Below are 18360 nucleotides of genomic sequence, written 5' to 3'. Positions count from 1 at the left end.
GAAAATCTTTGTAGTTATGATTAAAAATGTACCAATCAACCAGCCAGAGATCATAATTGGCCTTTTCCCCCCTGCTGATTGGCTCTGATTAGTCATAACACTGAAAAATTGACCTTTTTCTTTTATTCTGTAAATGCATTCAAACTAAAAAGTTCCAATATTTCCAACTATAAACGGCTAGGAAACCTACAGAAAGAGCAGCGTTTTCTTTTAAATTTAACAGAGGGACAAGACACTACCTTGTATTTCTATTTTTTTGTGGTAAAAAGCAAACAAGCTAATATTTAAGTGTAATTAGATTTTTTTTGCTTAAAAATAATGAAACATAAAATTAATGACAGAAAAAACTGGCGGTTTTTCTTTTTGGTTTTTGGCAATTGAAGAAAATGTTATTAAATTTAACATTTCTACTAAACTAATTATGACCACAAGTAAAATGCTTGTATTACGGTTTGTTACTATCCACATTATTTTTTAATATAACCAGCTACCTACTTTCTATTTGGTTGTCATCCTTGGTTTCTGATGAGAAATATTCAAATATAAGCGACGTACCGGTGAGGTGAGAAATGTTTCCATTTATGGAGAGAAAAAAATGTCAAACTAACGCTCAAATTACAAACAGGAATAACAGATTGAATAAAGTAATGTGTTTGCTGATTGCATAGCGGCAGTTTGCATGTTTGGGGAAAATTATTCCGGAAGGATTGTTGTTGCTTTTTCCCAGATGCTTTTTGACAGTTGTTATGATCCGTAACCGTGGCAACAAGGTATTATTTTTAAAACTGGGAGCAGCTGATTAGCATCTCCAAACCTCAAATACCTGAACTGAGAGCAGCGAGAGAGAGAAGGAGGAAGTTCATACCATCTCTTACATTCATGGTAATTCCTCTTCATGAGAATACAGACTGCTACAGGAGATCTTTCCTGCCAACAGTCATTGGCAGGAAAGATAGGTATGTTATAACTCATATTAATCTCTATTAATATAAGTTATAACAACATTTAATTCTCATTTTTAATATATGAAATAGCAGAATTAGAAATAAATTTTTTATACACTTTTGCACCAGTCCTCCTTTACAGGAAAACACACAGAACATGCTAATGTCACTCTCATACTTTATAGTGAGATCAATCAATACTTTATTGATTTGGGATCAATAAAGTATTTTTGAGTTTGAATTTGAAATGGTACCAATCAGATCCCCAACTCCAGCATTTCTCTACTCGGCTTTCTAATCACAAAGAGATGGATTAGCAGTGCTACCCAACAACTGATGGCATCATCCCGGACATGTTACTCTTCAGTCAGAAGCCTCTTTACATTCACTGCTAGACTGACTGATAGTGGAGATCGTTCCTGTTGACTATTTGGGGATAACTGTTTGAGTTAGGACAACATTTAATTTCCCTTTTAAATTATTAAAGCATTTTTAATTGAATTAAAAGATGCGACACATCATTTTTTTAATTGTGTAATTTATTAAAACAATTTGTTTGTGTGTACAAGTGGCTTAGCAAAAAAAAAAAAAGCATTTCAAAAGTATTTCAGTATTTCAATCAAAAACATTTAAAAAACAAATGTTTACATCGGCCGCATGGTGACACAATAATGCACAAGTCATAACATTTTGATCAAAAATAAAAAAGTTAAAAACAATGAAGAGAAACCACTATTTCCATAAAATAATAAAACATCAGGAAGTTTTCTTTCAGGAAGCTTTCCTTCCTGATGTTGGTTGTTTCAAAAATCAAGATCAAAGCAGTGGAAATGGTGATGGAAATGATCTGGATCTCTGTTAAGACTTTCTGTGTAGATAAATAAAGTAAATAAACAAATATCTTTCATCATCTTTAGTGGTTTTCCACAGGCATCCAAACCACCGTCTTCAAGAATTTCATGCACAGGTCTGTCACAATAAGCAACAAATAAATTAATTGCATGATAAATTAAGACAGGCTCAATAATTTCCATTTGCATGTTTCTCTCTTTCTACCAAAAGCTGGATGATAAAACTCTTCAGTTTGGTGCTTCGGTCTCAACTAGCTCAATTTCTGTTTACAGAGACTTCATAATTCAATTTATTAGTTGTTTCTGTTGTTTTGTTTATTTATTTTGAATATTTAAAATGTCTTCCTTTTCCAGTGTTAAAGGAAAAGGAAGCTTGTTGATCTTTCAAAATGAATTATTGTATTATTTTGTCATTATTACCATTTGTAATACTTGAAAATGATCTCAAAACGACAATATTATTATTTATCACTATGATTTCTGGGACAATTTATCATCCAGTAAAATTTGTCATGGTGACAGACCAAGCGGTGCATCAACAAACATTCAGCCTTGTTGAATGCAACCCTAGCTGGTAACATATTGCTGCAGCATCTGAGTTTCATGTAAGGCTGGGGCTGTAGGGTGAATAATCATGTGATTTGCTGGAAGAACCCCCCCACCTCTCCACCCACCCTCCACCCTCGCAGGCCTGCCCCTGACTGGCCTCTGCTAAGGCTCTATTTCCAGGAAAAGGGGCCTACAGGACCGGACCGGCTGTGAGGCCTAGGCAGGGAGACATTGGCTCATTGAGAAAAACAAAAACAGAGAGGGGCGGTGGGAACTCTTACATAACCCGGCCTCCATGACCGGCAGCCACAGAGACACAGAGAGAGTAAAAGAGAAAGAAAAGTTCCTCGTCTCGATGCAAGGAAGAAAACCTGTCCGTCCACCTTCCCTCGTAAAGACCAAATTCCTTCGACGCTGGAATTCAGCTCAATGTTGCTCAATGTTTGCTGCTCCACCGCAGCATTTGTGCAACAGCAGCACCTCTGAATAAAAACCCAAATATTACAGCCGCTGTCCGCTACGTTGGACAGAGAAGAGCCGCCGCTTCTGTCACAACACACAAACATGCCCTTTAATCCCCTGGGTTGGTTGTAAGCTGTGTTTAGATGTTGATGGCATCTCCTTGTAGTGCTCTGCACTGCCTCCTTGTGGGCAAAAACGGAAACAACTCTGAAAGTCTACAAAAATATTCCCTCAAGAGGATATTTAATTGTAAATATCTTATTCTTAATACCACTCGACCTCAAGTGCACCATTTGAAAATACAGTATGCGACTTTTATTAAAAAAAGTTTTGTACATATTTATTAAAACTGTTGTGACAGTATAACATGAGAGATAATAGGTGGAAATGATCAATCTCCTCCACCTTTTCCCTGAGCTACTATTGCAGTCTGAAGAAATGCACCAAAAACAACCAATCAGAAACAGGAGGAGGGTCTTAGCACTGTCAATCAACCTCGAGTAGTTGCTGCTAAATGAGCTGACGGCGGAGAAACAACTCACTGCTAGGAAAGATGTTTATCTGCCGGCTAGCATTCACAACAGGCTATGCTAGCTGCAGCATAGCAGAGAGAAAAGGTGGCAGAAAGAGGGATGATAGACATTGCTAAGATCTACTTCCTGGCTCTGATTGGTTGTTTATATTCAGCTGTGGGAGAAAACACAAGAGCTCGATTTATATCACAGATTATCTGTCTTATTACTAACAGAAAATGGTGGCAGTTTTAACAAACATGTAAAAAAATATATTTTTTTATTATAAAAGTTGCATACTGTACCTTTAATGAACACAATATCTTGTTGATTTTCCTGTTTGTTCATCAGACTAAAATGGAAGACAGGGCAGCAAAAATCCACATAAAAACCTTCAAGTTATTAAAATATTCTTCTTGCTAAAATGCAAAATGTTCTTAATGACATCAAACTTTGTCGTTTTCCAAATTTTGTCATGTTTCAACCACAAATGTTTTTTATTTAAATGTGGACAAGTATTCCTCTTTTACGATGGCCGACATCTTTTAAGATGTTTCTTTTTGTTGTGTTTGCAGCATTTTTCTGCTGCATTTTGATTTTGTGTGTTTTGAAGTTTGTATGAATTGTGTTCATACAATTTTAGCATTTGCGTTTTAGCATTTGCACAAGTCAATAACCACATCATTTTTTACCTGATTCAAACTTCTGACAACTAATTTCCTCCTAAAGTTGCCTAGTTAGTAAATATGCATATCATATTGTCATCTTGATTTAAATAAATCCCGCTGTTCTTTGAAGCCCCTAGAGGTTTAATATGGAAATAAAAATAACGGTCCTGACTGTAATCCAACTGAGAATATTCCTCGAGATTTAAAAGTAGATCTCAACGGAATCCATTCTGAATTAACTTTCCTTCACATTCACAATCCAGACCCAATTTGCATAAAATCTGAATAAATACATTGGAGCTTTAGGTTGTAATGTGACAAAATGTGGAGAAGTCCAAAAAGATGATATTAATTTTGGAAAGTGCTGTATACATGCAACATAGTGAGTGTTAGCGACACGCTAGCACAACATGCTAAGGTGTTGTCCTGTGTCCATGCTCTGCTTTGCACTGAAAAACTTAAAAATTGACTCTCCTTCAGCTTCCTAACATGTCACAATGAAGATAAAAACACCATGAAACAGATTATACATTACAGATGATTAAAAATACTTTAGCACCATCCAACTGGTCAGAGTTAGACCCGGTTCTGGGTTGACCGATGATCCAAAGGTCCAGTTTAATCTACTTCTGGCTCAGGAGTCAAACTCCGGCTGCTCCTGAATCAGGATGGTCGAGTCGTTTCCTCTCCTGGAGCTCGGATCCAAGCAGGACACGCCCAGCGCTATCAGACACAGCCACACCTGCAGCACAGCAACACGCACAGGTCAAAGGTCAGATCAGTCAGACGAGGAAAGGATGAAATATTTTCACTGCTCTGATGGGATTATTTAAATATTCTGCCACACATCCTTGAAAAAAAATTCAAAATCAGATGAACCTGAAGAAACTCATCTCACTGAGTCTAAGCTAATTTTAAATAAATTTATCACTGGACTTATTTTTGTTTTCTTAGTTTATCTTTTTATTAAATTTTTACATTTTGAACTCACTGAACTTCTCATGTGACTGTTTTAGGCTGCTGTGATTGTGGCCAAGACAATCTTTTAAATGTGATTTTGAATATTGAATCTGTTTCTAAAAGAAGAACGACCAAAAAAATCTAAAAAACATTCTATCTATCTATCTATCTATCTATCTATCTATCTATCTATCTATCTATCTATCTATCTATCTATCTATCTATCTATCTATCTATCTATCTATCTATCTATCTATCTATCTATCTATCTATCTATCTATCTATCTATCTATCTATCTATCTATCTATCTATCTATCTATCTATCTATCTATCTATCTATCTATCTATCTATCTATCTATCTATCAAGTGGAATTTCACTGCAAGGCTCCAGCAATAAAATAATGAATAAGATCATGAAAACTAATTAAAATAACTACGTACACAAGCAAATAATAAAAAGTATCAATTTAAATGTATGCAACGAATAAAAAAATATATATAAGAAAATAATATAAATATTTTTAGTGAAACTATTTCTATGCAAAATATTATTTTTTCTCAACATTAAATAATTCTAGTGTTATGTACAGAATCTCAATTTCATAGATACATTAATAACTGCTAAAAAAATAGAAAAAATATTTTAATTTGAAAATCTTTTTTTTTTTTTTAAGTGGATTAACACAAAATAAATGTTCTTTCTTGATGCAAAATAACTAAAACAAATTTTATTGCTAACATTATAAATCAATTTATCTCTGAAGGTTCACCAGAGCACTTAAATATTCTGAATAAACGTTTTATATTTTCAGAAACGTCAACGATTCAAGCTGATCTCACCAAGTAGCCCACGAATGTGAGGTACGCCAAGGAGAGGAAGGCAGCGAGCACGTAGAGCCACACGCTGTTCAGCGCCGTCACGTACACCACCACGAAGTACATGTTGATGGCGCACACGCACAGGATCACCAGTCCTCCCATGATCTTACACGTCCTGCAGAGAGACGAACATGCTGAGCAGGAAGTGGAGCAGGAAGTGATTCAACGGCGACGGTACCGGTCCGCTTACAGTCCGTTGGCAAAGTCGTTCATCAGAGACGGCAGACTGGTGAAGGTGAGGATGGGGATGAGGGCGAACGGCAGCTGGGAGAGAAGAAATCTGGAGTGAGGTCTGTGCTGTTTGTTAGTTTTCATCAGGGGGGCTCAAAGTGTGGTCAGGGGGCCATTTAAGGTTTGCGAATGAATTTCATGCGGCCCCCTGACAATAAAACACAAATCCTGGCTGTAGTGTTAGTTTTATGTAGTTTGTTTCTTTCCTCGACTGGATGCAGATGAGGCAGTTTGAGTCCGTGCCTAACCTGCATGCTCTGGAGCACGTTGAGGAAGTCGTTCATGCCCGTCAGGTGGTGGACGTCCTTAAAAATGGCTACCATCAGCGTGGGAGTGATGGCGATGGAGCGGGTCAGCAAAACCCGAGCAAAACGCGACCAACGCAGGTTCAGGAAACCCTGAGAAACAGGAATCACCAGTAGCTTTAGAGGGGAAATTACACATCTTAAAAGTTAATTGTAAGTTAACTTTTATTTCAAAATTGTTTATTTTTTTATATATTTGTTAAAATTATCACTATGTTGTGACTTCTCCCAGTGCTGGAGGAACACAACGCCGAGCCAGATCAACCAATCAGAGCCAGGACGGTCTGAGCGCTGTCATGATAAAATGTTGCTAGATGATAAATTTCCCAGAAGTCATTGCAATAAACATTAATATTGTTGCTTTGAGACAATTTTCAAGTAATATAATAGCAATAACGGCCTAATAATGCAAAAACACATTCTTAAAGATAAATAAACTTTAAATTCTAATGAACATTTCACACAAACTGGGAGACATTTTAAATATCCAAAATAAATAAACTAAACAACAGAAATAACAAATAACATGAATTATGAAGCCTCGGGAAACAAAGTTGTCCTTAAAAAAAAAAAGGGCTACTTTAGACCAAAACACCAGACCGAAGACTTTTAACGTACAATTTTTGTTAGAAAGAGAGAAAAAAGAAAAACGCTTAATCATGCAAATGGAAATTATTGAGTTAGTTTTCATTTATCATGTGATTAATTGATTTATTGATTATTGTCTCAGCTCCAACTGACCTCCATGACAAACTGGCCAGAGTAGGTTCCGGTCATGGTGGAGCTCTGACCGGCTGCAAGAATCCCGACGGCCCATATGTAGAGCGCCGCGGGCCCGAAGAAGCAGCCCAGAACCACTCCCTGTTACGATGAAACCAAACCATCACACAAACTGACACAACTCACCCTACACATGACCTGGTTCACTGAAAGAATTACAAACGAACCCCTTTATAGATGTCAACCTCCAGAGTTTTGTTGTCCACAGGGAAGAGGTCGGAGTGAGGAATGCTCGACTGGTTGCAGACGTTGCTCTGAAACAAAACAACCAAAATGTTTGAGACAACATCTGGATATGAAGCAGCTGTTGGGCGATGAGAACATCTGCAGGAATACTCACCACCTCGATGTTTGAGCGCTGGTAGAACTCCTCAGCAAAGACGGCGACCACAAACACGTTGATGAGGAACGAGACAAACAGAGCAATGGCCGACTCGATGAAGAAGTACTTGTTAGCCTCTTTTACTTCTTTCTTCTTCGAGCGATCCACTTCCCGAGACTTTAAAGCAGATATGGAGACTCACTAGCTGCAGTTCCTTTACAAATGTGCGCAAAACTATTCCTAGAAAAAAATGCAATTTTGCAATTGCGGTGTTTCCATTTAATAAGGAACGCAATTAAAATCATGCGTGCATGACAGCGTTATCAAGCCTGTGGTAAAAATGGGTTTATTTTACAAAACTGCAATGGAAATTTTTTTTTTTTGCATCACACGAATCACATGATCAACAACCAGATGTTTCCACTGGCGCAAATCATGAAGAAGACGACAGGAAGCAGTTGGAGATGATGGCACGGCATGTTTTACTACATGAACAAACAGCGTATCAGGGCCGCCGAAAGTAGAAAAACAAAAGTACATTTCAGAGAAAACACTTGTGAAATTGTGAGATTCCTCTCAGAATGTTTATAGAAAAAAAGAAACAGAAATTTTCAAGTTTGAAAAGTCAAACAATTGCGAGAAAACACCTAGAAATTCTAAGATTAATGTCAATCAGTCAAATAAAATTTATTTGTATTGTCCCCTTCAGCAACGTGACAGTTTAAAATCATAAAAACACAAAAATACAAAGTCATAGAGGAACCACACAGTCAGCAATTGAGAAAACAATTAAACATTATTTTTAACCATTTATTAAGGTTCATCTATCAGAAATTTTCAAGATTGTAAGATTAATCTTAGAATTTTTGAGTTTTTTCTTGGAAATTTCTTCCTCTGTTTTTTTGTATCTACAACGGTCCTGTCGTACGCTGTCATACACATGAATATGTTTGTTCACATATTAAGTCGTTAAAAGACAAGCTACGCCATCATCCTCCAACTATTTCCTGTCATCTTCTTCTTTGTGGTTTGCGCCAATGGAAACATCCGGTTGTTAATCATGTGATTTGTGTGATGCAAAAAAAGTGTTTCCGTTGCAGTTTTACAAAATAAACCAATTTCATCCTAACGCCAAACCTTTTTATCAAAACACAAAAAACTGTCATCTTTCCATTTAATTTTGAAATGTCATATTGCACCATTATGTGGTCAATGGAATCACAGCTACCGTCTACAGGTTGTTTAGTTTTACTTTAGCCAGTGTCTGACCTTCACCAGAGCAGAGTGAAGGTAAATGTTGTGAGGCATGATGACGGCGCCCACGACGCCGACGGCCTGGGTGAGCTGAACCGCCCCGCAGCCTTCGCAGTACGGCACAAACATCCCCTTCAACAGCTGGCCTTGGTCAGGAGCCACTGTCACGTACTGCAACACAGCAGCTGCATTAACTTTACAGGTGTAGGCAAATACGTCTGATGGTGAAAAATGTTTTCACCATTTTTCACATAAAATGGTGAAAAAAATTCAGAAGAATGAGGCAGATTAGTGGCAGTGATGTTGATGTTGAGTCGTTGAACTCGTATCTCAATGACAGAATATTCTTGTACATTTAGGAAACTATAACGTAAACAATGGCATCCCACAAGGCACAATTTTAGAGCTCAGAATTTTGTAACCCACATGGAATATGGACACATGGCATTAATGTTAACTTCTACGCTGATGACACACAGTTGCATCCATAATGTGAATCACAGTGTCGAATTAAAGTGTTTTAAATTGTTTTCCAGTTAAAAACAACCTAAAGAGGAACGATCAAGCACACAGCTTCAGTTATTACAACTACAAGCTACTGATCAGATCCAAAATCCTGGTGTAGTGATGGACTCATAACATTCAGAGTCACATAAAGACGGTGACCAAATCGGCCTTCTATCACCTGAAGAACATTTCCAGGATTAAAAGACTCAAATCTCTGTAAGGTCTAGAGAAACTTACATTCTCACTAAAATCAGGCTAATAGCACAACGATCAGTGCTGTTGATTAGCTGATGAAGAGTAAAGTAGTGATGATAAACCAGCCTGAGGCAGAGTTGGGTGGGTTTTCACACATAAAGAGTGGGAACAGTGTGGCATGCCGTTTTGCGATAAAATCAACTTAATCTGATTGTTTAAACATGTGTTTTGAATAGAAACAACTGCTTTTGACTATCCTGAGTGGTAACTTAAGACATCTGCATTTACATTCTGATTAGTAAGAATAATAATTCAAGATTTCTTACCTTCCATTTTGACAAATCAAAATCTCTAAGAGATGCCTAATTTATTTGGACATACTCTCAAAGTTGGTTTACCTAGTTATTTTTTTGCTTCCTAGATATTGAATCTTACATATTTCCTATCTAAAAATACAATATTTACATTTTGAAAAATGATTGTCTCTAACTGGAATTAGGACTAGTCAGGAAAAAAAAGTTAAAATTATTGCTCTTTGTTGTGGATAAGATGAGAATGATCAAACTTTAAATCCACCAAGACTATGATCAGCTACAGAAAATAAGAAAACTAAACGTATGTTTTGCACATTTATTCCATGTCTCTGGTTGGCTGAAAAAGTGCAAATATGAAAACAAACCAAAGTCCCTACCTCATATCCAAATGTTATGGCCATAATAGTGATAAGAAAGCCAAAAAAGGCCTCCAGCCTCCTCAAGCCTGCAGAAAAACACACAGAAAGATTTAATTTACTCTTCCTCTCTGCTGTGTGAAGTGTGTTTCAGTGCCTGAAGACGCTGTGATACGTACCGTACTTATCCAGGAAGAGGAAGAAGAAAGTGTCGATAATGGTGATGAGCACACCGGTCCAGAGGGGGATCCTGTCATCAAAACACACACAGCAACTGAAGAAGCTCAATTTTTATGTTTTAGCACCAAACGACCTGTGATTCTGGATACCAAACGGCCTCAAAAAGGCATCAACTTCTCGCCAGAGACCCCCTTTGGAAGCCCACAGACAATGCTACAAAATATGTAAAGAAACATTAAATTAAAAAAATTTTCCCCTCATTTTATTACATTCATTTAGCATAAATGCTGCCCCATTTCTTCAGATTTTAGTTGGGAGTTCTGTGGTGGAAAATCCTCTCCTTTCATGAGAAAATAAGTAATTTTTTTATATTAATCCCGTCAAATGTTATTTAATCTGCATTGCTTGCTATGACAGTTTGAGGAGCAAAGCAACTTGATAAATTTGACTGGCAGCAAATCAAAAAATGAGAATATAAATAACTTTTTTCTAAATTTTTCCTCTGTGGGACAATATACACTATTTGTATTCCATTTCCATTTTCAGTGTTATTTTAACTTAGACTTTATAATAAATGCTGAAAAAAGAGATTCCCCAAAATTTGATGTCTAAATATGTATAGCAATAGATGAGACAATTGGAGTAGGATTTAATAAGCTAAATCTTCTTCATACTCATTTCTGGTCTGGATAAGGAAGTTTTGTTTTTGTTTTTATGTTTAATTACTATCATGGTACATGTATTTTTTTGTTTTCTTTTTTTTTCTCTCACATTTTACTTGTTCAAATTAAATCTCCCTTCTAGCGCCCACTGGTGGCCACCAATTTGAAAAACACTGCCACACCTTTGAGAAGACAGGAGGTTGAACGCGATGGCGCAGCCGATGACCTCCTGCATGTCAGAGCCGATGATCGCCAGCTCCACCATCAACCACAGCAGGATTCTGGGCACCTTCATGGAAAACATGGAGAAGTCAGCGAGTCCGCTTGAATTCTGCATCGCAGGCAGAAAACAAGCATGTTCATGATTTAGGATCGCAGGCAGAAAACAAGCATGTTCATGATTTAGGATGGCCCAGTCAAAGTCCACACCTAAATCCAACCCAGAACATGTGGCGAACCTCATGCTGTACTTCCTGCTCATTTCTGCGGTCTCCAGTCTGCTTGGCATTCACACATGTATTCGAAACGCACCAGAGTTCACGTTAAACGAACGGAGACGAGGTTTGTAGACGGACCAGAGTTACAAACGTTTTAGGCAAACGAAGTGGAGTTGGATTGAAGCGGCCTAAACAGGGCTGGTGTGAATGTACCCTTAAAAATGTACCCTTTACAGGTTTACTTTAGTAAAAGAAATGCTAAAATTTTTTAGGTGTCGACTGGAAAAAAATTTAACAAAATTCAATGAGTTATGTCAAAAGTACATTTAATGAGTTATGTCCATGAAAACACTTGCTACATTTAGCCAAGTTTAATAAATGAATTAAATGGAGAATTGGGTGCACAGGACAAATAAAGCAAATATCATGGTTATTTATAAACATCCATCCATTTTCTGTTCCTGGTCCCTAATGGGGTCAGGAGGGTTGCTGGTTCCTCTCCAGCTACGTTCGGGGCGAGAGGCGGGGGTCACCCTGGACAGGTCGCCAACACAGAGACATACAGGACACAACCATTCACACACACACTCACACCTAGGGAGAATTTAGAGAGACCAATTAACCTGACAGTCATGTTTTTGGATTGTGGGAGGAAGCCGGAGAACCCGGAGAGAACCCACCATGCACAGGGAGAACATGCAAACTCCATGCAGAAAGTTTCGAACCCAGGACCTTCTTGCTGCAAGGCAACAGCTCTACCAACTGCGCCACTGTGCAGCCCTATTTATAAACAAATAATTGCCAATGCATTCTAGTGTAAGATTGTAATTTGATTTTAATTCTTTCGCAGTGGGTGTGGTTGTCTCACAGTGGGGTACTGGCGGTTGCAGACTTCAGCCAGGTGCAGCCCGGTGACGACGCCGAGCCGCGCCGCCAGCCGCTGCAGCAGCAGGCCGATGACTGTGGCCAACAGCAACACCCAGAGGAGCTGAAGGGAGGAGAGAGGAGAAACAGCATCCAAGAATTAGAAACATAAAAATGTAATTATACATTCATCAGGTCAGAGCAGCTCTACTTCAACATGACTTTACTCAAGTAAAAGTAAAAAACTATTTGGTAAAAAGTCTGCTCAAGTAACTGATCAAATTATCAATCATTTAATTGAAAAAAAAATTACATCATCAGACAGACCAAAATATAAAGTGGAAATGTCGGTATTTTAAGGACCAATATGAGAATAATTTAAAAGTACAATCTAGTAAATATAGTAGGTACCTTTTCCCCACAAAAGCTACAAGAACAAAGTTTAAATATGAAAAAATCAAACCAAAAAGAAAATGTCAACCTAATAAAAATGAGAAAAAACTCAAAATGTTGAGAAAAAATTTAATGTCAAAGAAATGAAGATAATTATTAGAGGAAATGGTGGTGAAATGTCAAAATGATTAGCAAAAAGGAAAATTATGTATCATTATGATGAGATTAAAAGAAATGACGACAGAAATGATGAGAGAAAATCAAAATGATGTGGAAATGTTGAGATTGTAAGAAAACAATGAGAAAAATGTGAAAATCAGGAGAACTTAAGAAAAAAATATCAAGAAAAGTCAAAATAATGAGAGTGAAATGTGGACATACCACAATGATTAGAATAAATGATATGGAAAATAAAAATGATGGAAATGATGAGAAAAACATCTAAACAATGAGAAAATTACAAATAAAATGAAAAAAGTATGTCAATGTTGAAGTTGAAATGCGACTGATATAAATATCTGCTCAGCCTCATGATAGAAACTTTATACTCATAAGGTTAAACAACCAAAGAAATTTTCTGTTTTTGCATATAAACTCTCTGCAGACACTGTTTGTGGGAAAAGTCACCAGAAAATATCTTCTCTTCAAGAAACTTTTTCCGGTTTTTCCTCAATATTTTTACTCTAATCATGAAACTGAATTTTGATTTTCTGGTCATAATAATTTGCCTTTACAGCATGTATTTCTGTCTCTGTGTTGACAGAGTGAAAACCTGAATTTTACTTTAATACACCTGGCATAACTTAGAAATTTACATTTTAACAAAATGTCACCTTTCACCTGTCTTCTGAAGGAAGGCACTGTTAATTGTTTTCCAGCAGTTTTATTAGAAGATGTAAAAATTTTGATTTTTTTTTTCTGTTACCTTAAATCCAGCTTTAGCTCCTGACTGCAGGTCAGACTCGATGTTTCCCGGGTCCAGGTAGGCAATGCTCATCAGAAACCCGGGCCCGGTGAAGGCCCAGAGTTTACGCAGACTGAACAATCTCTGTAGGAGAAATACGAGCTGTAAAGTTTAAAAAGTTTAAAATTAAGTAAGTGGGCTGGTTTAGGTTACCTCAGTGTCCTCCTCCGGAACAGGGACTCTCTGCTCAAAGTACGTGGTCGGAGCCGGTTCATTGCTGCGGTTCTGGAGGAAAACCGAAGGCGTGGAGGATCCTCGGTAAGTGTGTGTGGTCTGGATGACAGCTTTCTCCTGGTTTTTCACAGAGTCGTCTGCGGAAACATCATCACATTCATCAGAAAGTGTATTTAAATGTCAACAGTTTGTTAAAAGACTAAAACTGACGTGTCTGCTCCAGTTAAAAATCCTCCAATACATCTACTAATTTGAAAATTGATTAATCACCAACTGGAGAATACAGACACAAAAAATGCCATTTGCTGAAAAAAAATCAACATATTCAGAACAGTAAACCAAAAATGCACAGAAATATCTAGATTCTGCATTTAAAAAAGACAAAAAATTTATATCTCAATTTTTGCTTCACCCTATTCAGATTCACTCATTGAATGCTGTTATTACCTTTTAAGTAATAAAATTTTCATTTTCTTACTGAAAAAAGGAATTAAATTTATTGTTTATATTGACATTTTAATGCATACTTAATGTTGTATAAAAGGCTTAAGAGTTTAAGTGATAAATCAATAGAATGTGTTGATGTTCTTTATTCAATTAATCGATTAATCATCAGAACAAATGGTTAATAAAATAATTGTTAGTTGGAGTCTTTATGTAAGCAAGTAAAACTTTGTTTACAAAGCAAATTTCAAATTCCAGAGTCTGAAAACTGCATTTAATGCCAACAGCTTGTGTCAACATGTCGAAATGATGCGTCTAAATCATAAATTAAGGATTTGCATTGCTTAAAATCAAAGATAATCACCTTGTTGGCCTGGCAGATCAGGTTCTGGATCCAGGGGAATGCTGGGCGGCAGAGAGGAGATGTGGATGTTCTCAGGCGGGGGATTTCTACCTGGAAGCAACCCGGTAATTAAACTGGATTTAAATCCAAGAATAAAAATTACTGCACACACAAAACAAAACCCTGCACAAACACAGAGCCGTGAGAAAATCTTTTCATCTCAACTATTCAGTCAGGGAGAAAAAAAGTTACATTATTTCACCAGAACAACTACAATTTATTCTTATTCCATATTTTTACTTTTCACCAGAATCAAAACTATTTTTTTACTTTTTGCATCTATAAATTCATTCATGATTTACTAAGGAATAGTGTTGCTCCAAAAATCATGTTACTTAAATGTATGTGGTCTTTATGTATTGAGATTAAAAATCTCTTTTTCAAGAGAGACACGCCTCTTAATGGAAAACGATTTGTTGAATTTTGCATTTGCAAAGTAAATAAACAGTCTACATGCAGAATATGGCAAATTAGTCAGTTGATTCATTAGTGATTCTATTTTTCTATTGAGGACTACACCTGTTGCAATAAGTAACAGGTGTAGTCTGGTACTTAGTGCAGACTACAGGTGAAGGTCATGCAGGTCATGCGATTTTTATTAATCGCATGATAAATTAAAACAAGCTCAATAATTTCCATTTTCATGATTTATTGTTTTCTCTTATTTTTTCCCTTTCTACCTAAAACTGGATGATAAAAGCTTTCACTTTGGTGCTTTTGTCTCAACTAACCCTTTTTATAAGGACAATTTTGTTTACAGATACTTAATTCATTTTATTTGTTGTTTTATTTGCTTATTTTGAATATTTGTTCATTAGAGTTTAAAGTTTATAGATTTTTTTAGAATGTGTTCTTGCATTATTATGCCATTCTTATTATATCATTATGAAAATATTCTCAAAACAATAAAATTTTAGTTTATCATGATAACTTCTGAAACAATTTATCATCCAGCAAAATTGATCTGTGACAGGCTTATTGATGACACTGCTTCGTGATTGTTTTGCATGCTTTTAATTCCCAGCAGCCATTTTCATTGTGGGACATTTTGGTCTTATTTAAGTGACAATGTCTCTGGAAGCAGAGACTTACGTATTTCTTCTTTTACAAGCCACCAATAAACAATTTAAGGAATTTAAAGCAACTCCCTGTTTAAAGGACAAAGGAACTGAGTCTGAACTGGGCAAACAAGATCTCCAATCCCTCAGACAGAACCGCTTCAAAACATGAACCACATGGAGTACGAATTATTTGGGTCCTCAGTGTTGCTAGAACCAACAGGCACTGTCCCGCAGTGGAAATGTGGGCTGATGCTATTTGAACCCAGAAGTCTCCAAATCTGCCTTCAAGTTCTGAAGAAATCTATTAATGTCTCCATTCGTTCAACCTAAACATTTTTAATTTGCAAGCTAAATATTTAGTCGGTAACCTAAATATTTAGTTCTGAGCTAGCTAAATTTCTGAGCAAGATATTTAGTTTTGTAAGTAAATATTTAGCTAGCTACCAAAACATGTAGTTACAAAGCTAAATAGCATCAAACTAAAGTTTTAATATTTAGTTTGCATCTTATTTAGTTAGCAAGATATATATTTTGCTTTAAGCTAGCTAAATATTTGAGTGACAAAAGTAAGTTTTACCACAAAATATTTAGCTTGTTACCAAAATATGTAGTAAGAAACTAAATAGCTCCAAAACAAATATTTAGCAAGCAAATAAACTCTGAGTTAGCTAGGGTATCTCAGAGTTTAGTTAAATAACTAGCTAACAAAATATTTAGCTAGCTCAGAGCTAAATATTTATCTTGCTGATAAAATGCTGCTCTCACCATTCTCTACAGAAATCCTGTAATTACAGCAAAAATCCCTACAAATTACAATGAAATACTGCTACTTCCGGTGGGCGCCGGAAGTAAGACCTATAATCGTTTCCCCAGTAAGCCTGCCAAGAATAAGGTGAATAGTTATGTAAAAGACTGTAAATTTGAAAAGTACATGAATCATGACGCAGATTTTCTTTCTTCATTCAAATTTCTTTTTGACGTCCCATTGTATATCATTTGATCTTTGCTGAGTGTCTGTTTCAATTTGATTTGCTCCACTCCCCCTAGTGGTCCGGAGCATTTGGAGCACTTTATATATAGCTATTTGGAGTTTCGTGTTTTGACATTAGCACCTGTTGGTCACCGCAGTCTGATTTAAGAAAACTGCCAGTTTCTGATTTTATGTTGTTTATTAATTAATTTTTTAAATTTTAGATTTAAAAGAAAAAACAAATATGCCAAATTTACAAGAAAAACAACTTGCATTTCGTTTTTAATAAAGTTTAAATAAACTACTTGTTTACAAAGCCAACAGTTGATCATTATTATCTGAATTAAACACACAAAGATCATGCTGATTTTTAAAATTCATATAAGAAATATATGTTTTAAAATATGACCAGTGGTAATTTCATTCAAAACATTTTGACGTCACGGAGTGAACCTCACACGTTAAGGGTGTCAAACTCTAAAATATAACATCATAACTATAAAGTTGGACATTTTCTAACGGGAGTCCTACATCTCTTGTAATTCATTAATACACTTATACTTCAGTAATATCAGTTGCTATTGTTCTGTTATGTGGGTGTTAATGACTTAAAACCTCTTTTTGTTGCTTAATGTAGCCATAAAAACACATTTTCTGCACCGGTCAGCAAACCGGACACAATTTTAAAACATTATTACAGGAAACGAGCATGAACTCCGTCACCTAATCCATTCCTGTAATAAACGTCTAAAAATAAACTGACAAGAAGAAACTCGCCTCGGAGGTTTTTCCGTAAAGCAGAAAAATGTCTGCTCACTTAAAATCGGGTTGAGTTAAAACTCACCTGAGCGCAGGAAGGAGAACATCTTGAGCTGCGTGAAGTTGCTAGAACCGGGCCATGAGTAGAACCGAGTTGGCAATCTTCCTCTGGTAAAACGATCGACTCTCTTTCTCGGTGTTTCCTGCACGCCTCTCGGTTGTGTCAGAGTCTGCGCGGCGCAGGTAGAGCAGCAGGGGGCTGAACTCACCTGACAGGTGAAGGTTTGAGGAACCACCGGAGGACAAAGATAAACCGGACGGCCAAACTCTGCGCCAGTTTCTTCTGTTTCCTGTGACCCAGTTTATACTCTGGGCTGATCCTGGATCAGCAGGAGAGAAGATTAACTTTAAAGAAAAAAAAAATTTTTTTTGAAATTGTTCAAAAAAAAAAAAAAAAAATCACAATTAAGCGTAGGCTATATAAATAGATTCCGACTTATTACACATGATTATAGCTGTTTTTTCCAGTAAATTTCCATCTTCATGCAAAAAGCTTTTACTCCTTGACAAAGTATTCAAACCTACGACGACGTATTTCGGCCCTTTAAATAAATAAATGAGTACATTTCCGCCAGAAAATCTCAGAAAGTTTCAAAAGCCGAAAAAATTCAAAAATCTTAAGATCAATCAAAAATGACTATATATATATATATATATATATATATATATATATATATATATATATATATATATATATATATATATATATATATATATATATATATATATATATATATCAACAGTTTGAACAGTCAAATAAGTGGATTTAAAAGTGGATCTAAAAGAAAATATGTAACCTCCCTTTAATCTGCATTTTTATGATTATGTCATAAATAAAACTTATTTTGAATTTTATATTTAGTTTATTTGTCTTTGGTTGTAATTCCATATTTTTCTA

General features: G+C 36.1%; 1 protein-coding gene and 1 long non-coding RNA gene across 4 annotated transcripts; one reads left to right on the top strand and one right to left on the bottom strand.

Moving 5' to 3' along the window:
- The first annotated feature begins 769 nt into the window (after positions 1-769).
- LOC122835533 lies at positions 770-11028 on the top strand. Of its 3 annotated transcripts, none has more exons than XR_006371324.1 (3): positions 770-882; positions 5761-6062; positions 10236-11028. It is a non-coding gene; the product is annotated as an uncharacterized LOC122835533 (long non-coding RNA). The 3 variants fall into 3 exon arrangements; XR_006371325.1 differs by lacking the exon at positions 10236-11028 and adding an exon at positions 6280-6356 and having other exon boundaries at positions 5761-6117; XR_006371327.1 differs by lacking the exon at positions 10236-11028 and adding an exon at positions 6280-6350.
- LOC122835529 (natural resistance-associated macrophage protein 2-like) lies at positions 1509-17775 on the bottom strand. The gene is made up of 16 exons (XM_044124671.1): positions 17488-17775; positions 14574-14663; positions 13745-13902; positions 13553-13675; positions 12239-12358; positions 11116-11222; positions 10271-10341; positions 10113-10180; positions 8735-8890; positions 7484-7642; positions 7311-7397; positions 7105-7224; positions 6307-6456; positions 6018-6091; positions 5789-5942; positions 1509-4728 (listed from the first exon to the last, which is right to left on the bottom strand). The coding sequence occupies exons 1-16, from the start codon at positions 17507-17509 to the stop codon at positions 4621-4623; spliced, it is 1767 nt and encodes a 588-aa protein (XP_043980606.1). The 5' UTR covers positions 17510-17775; the 3' UTR covers positions 1509-4620.
- Between the last annotated feature and the right edge of the window lie 585 nt (positions 17776-18360).

The sequence above is a fragment of the Gambusia affinis genome, linkage group LG01 (assembly GCF_019740435.1).
Source record: "Gambusia affinis linkage group LG01, SWU_Gaff_1.0, whole genome shotgun sequence".
NCBI classification, from domain to species: domain Eukaryota; kingdom Metazoa; phylum Chordata; class Actinopteri; order Cyprinodontiformes; family Poeciliidae; genus Gambusia; species Gambusia affinis.
The sequence above is the reverse complement of the archived record's forward strand: the minus strand, read 5'-3'. Positions and strand labels throughout refer to the sequence as shown.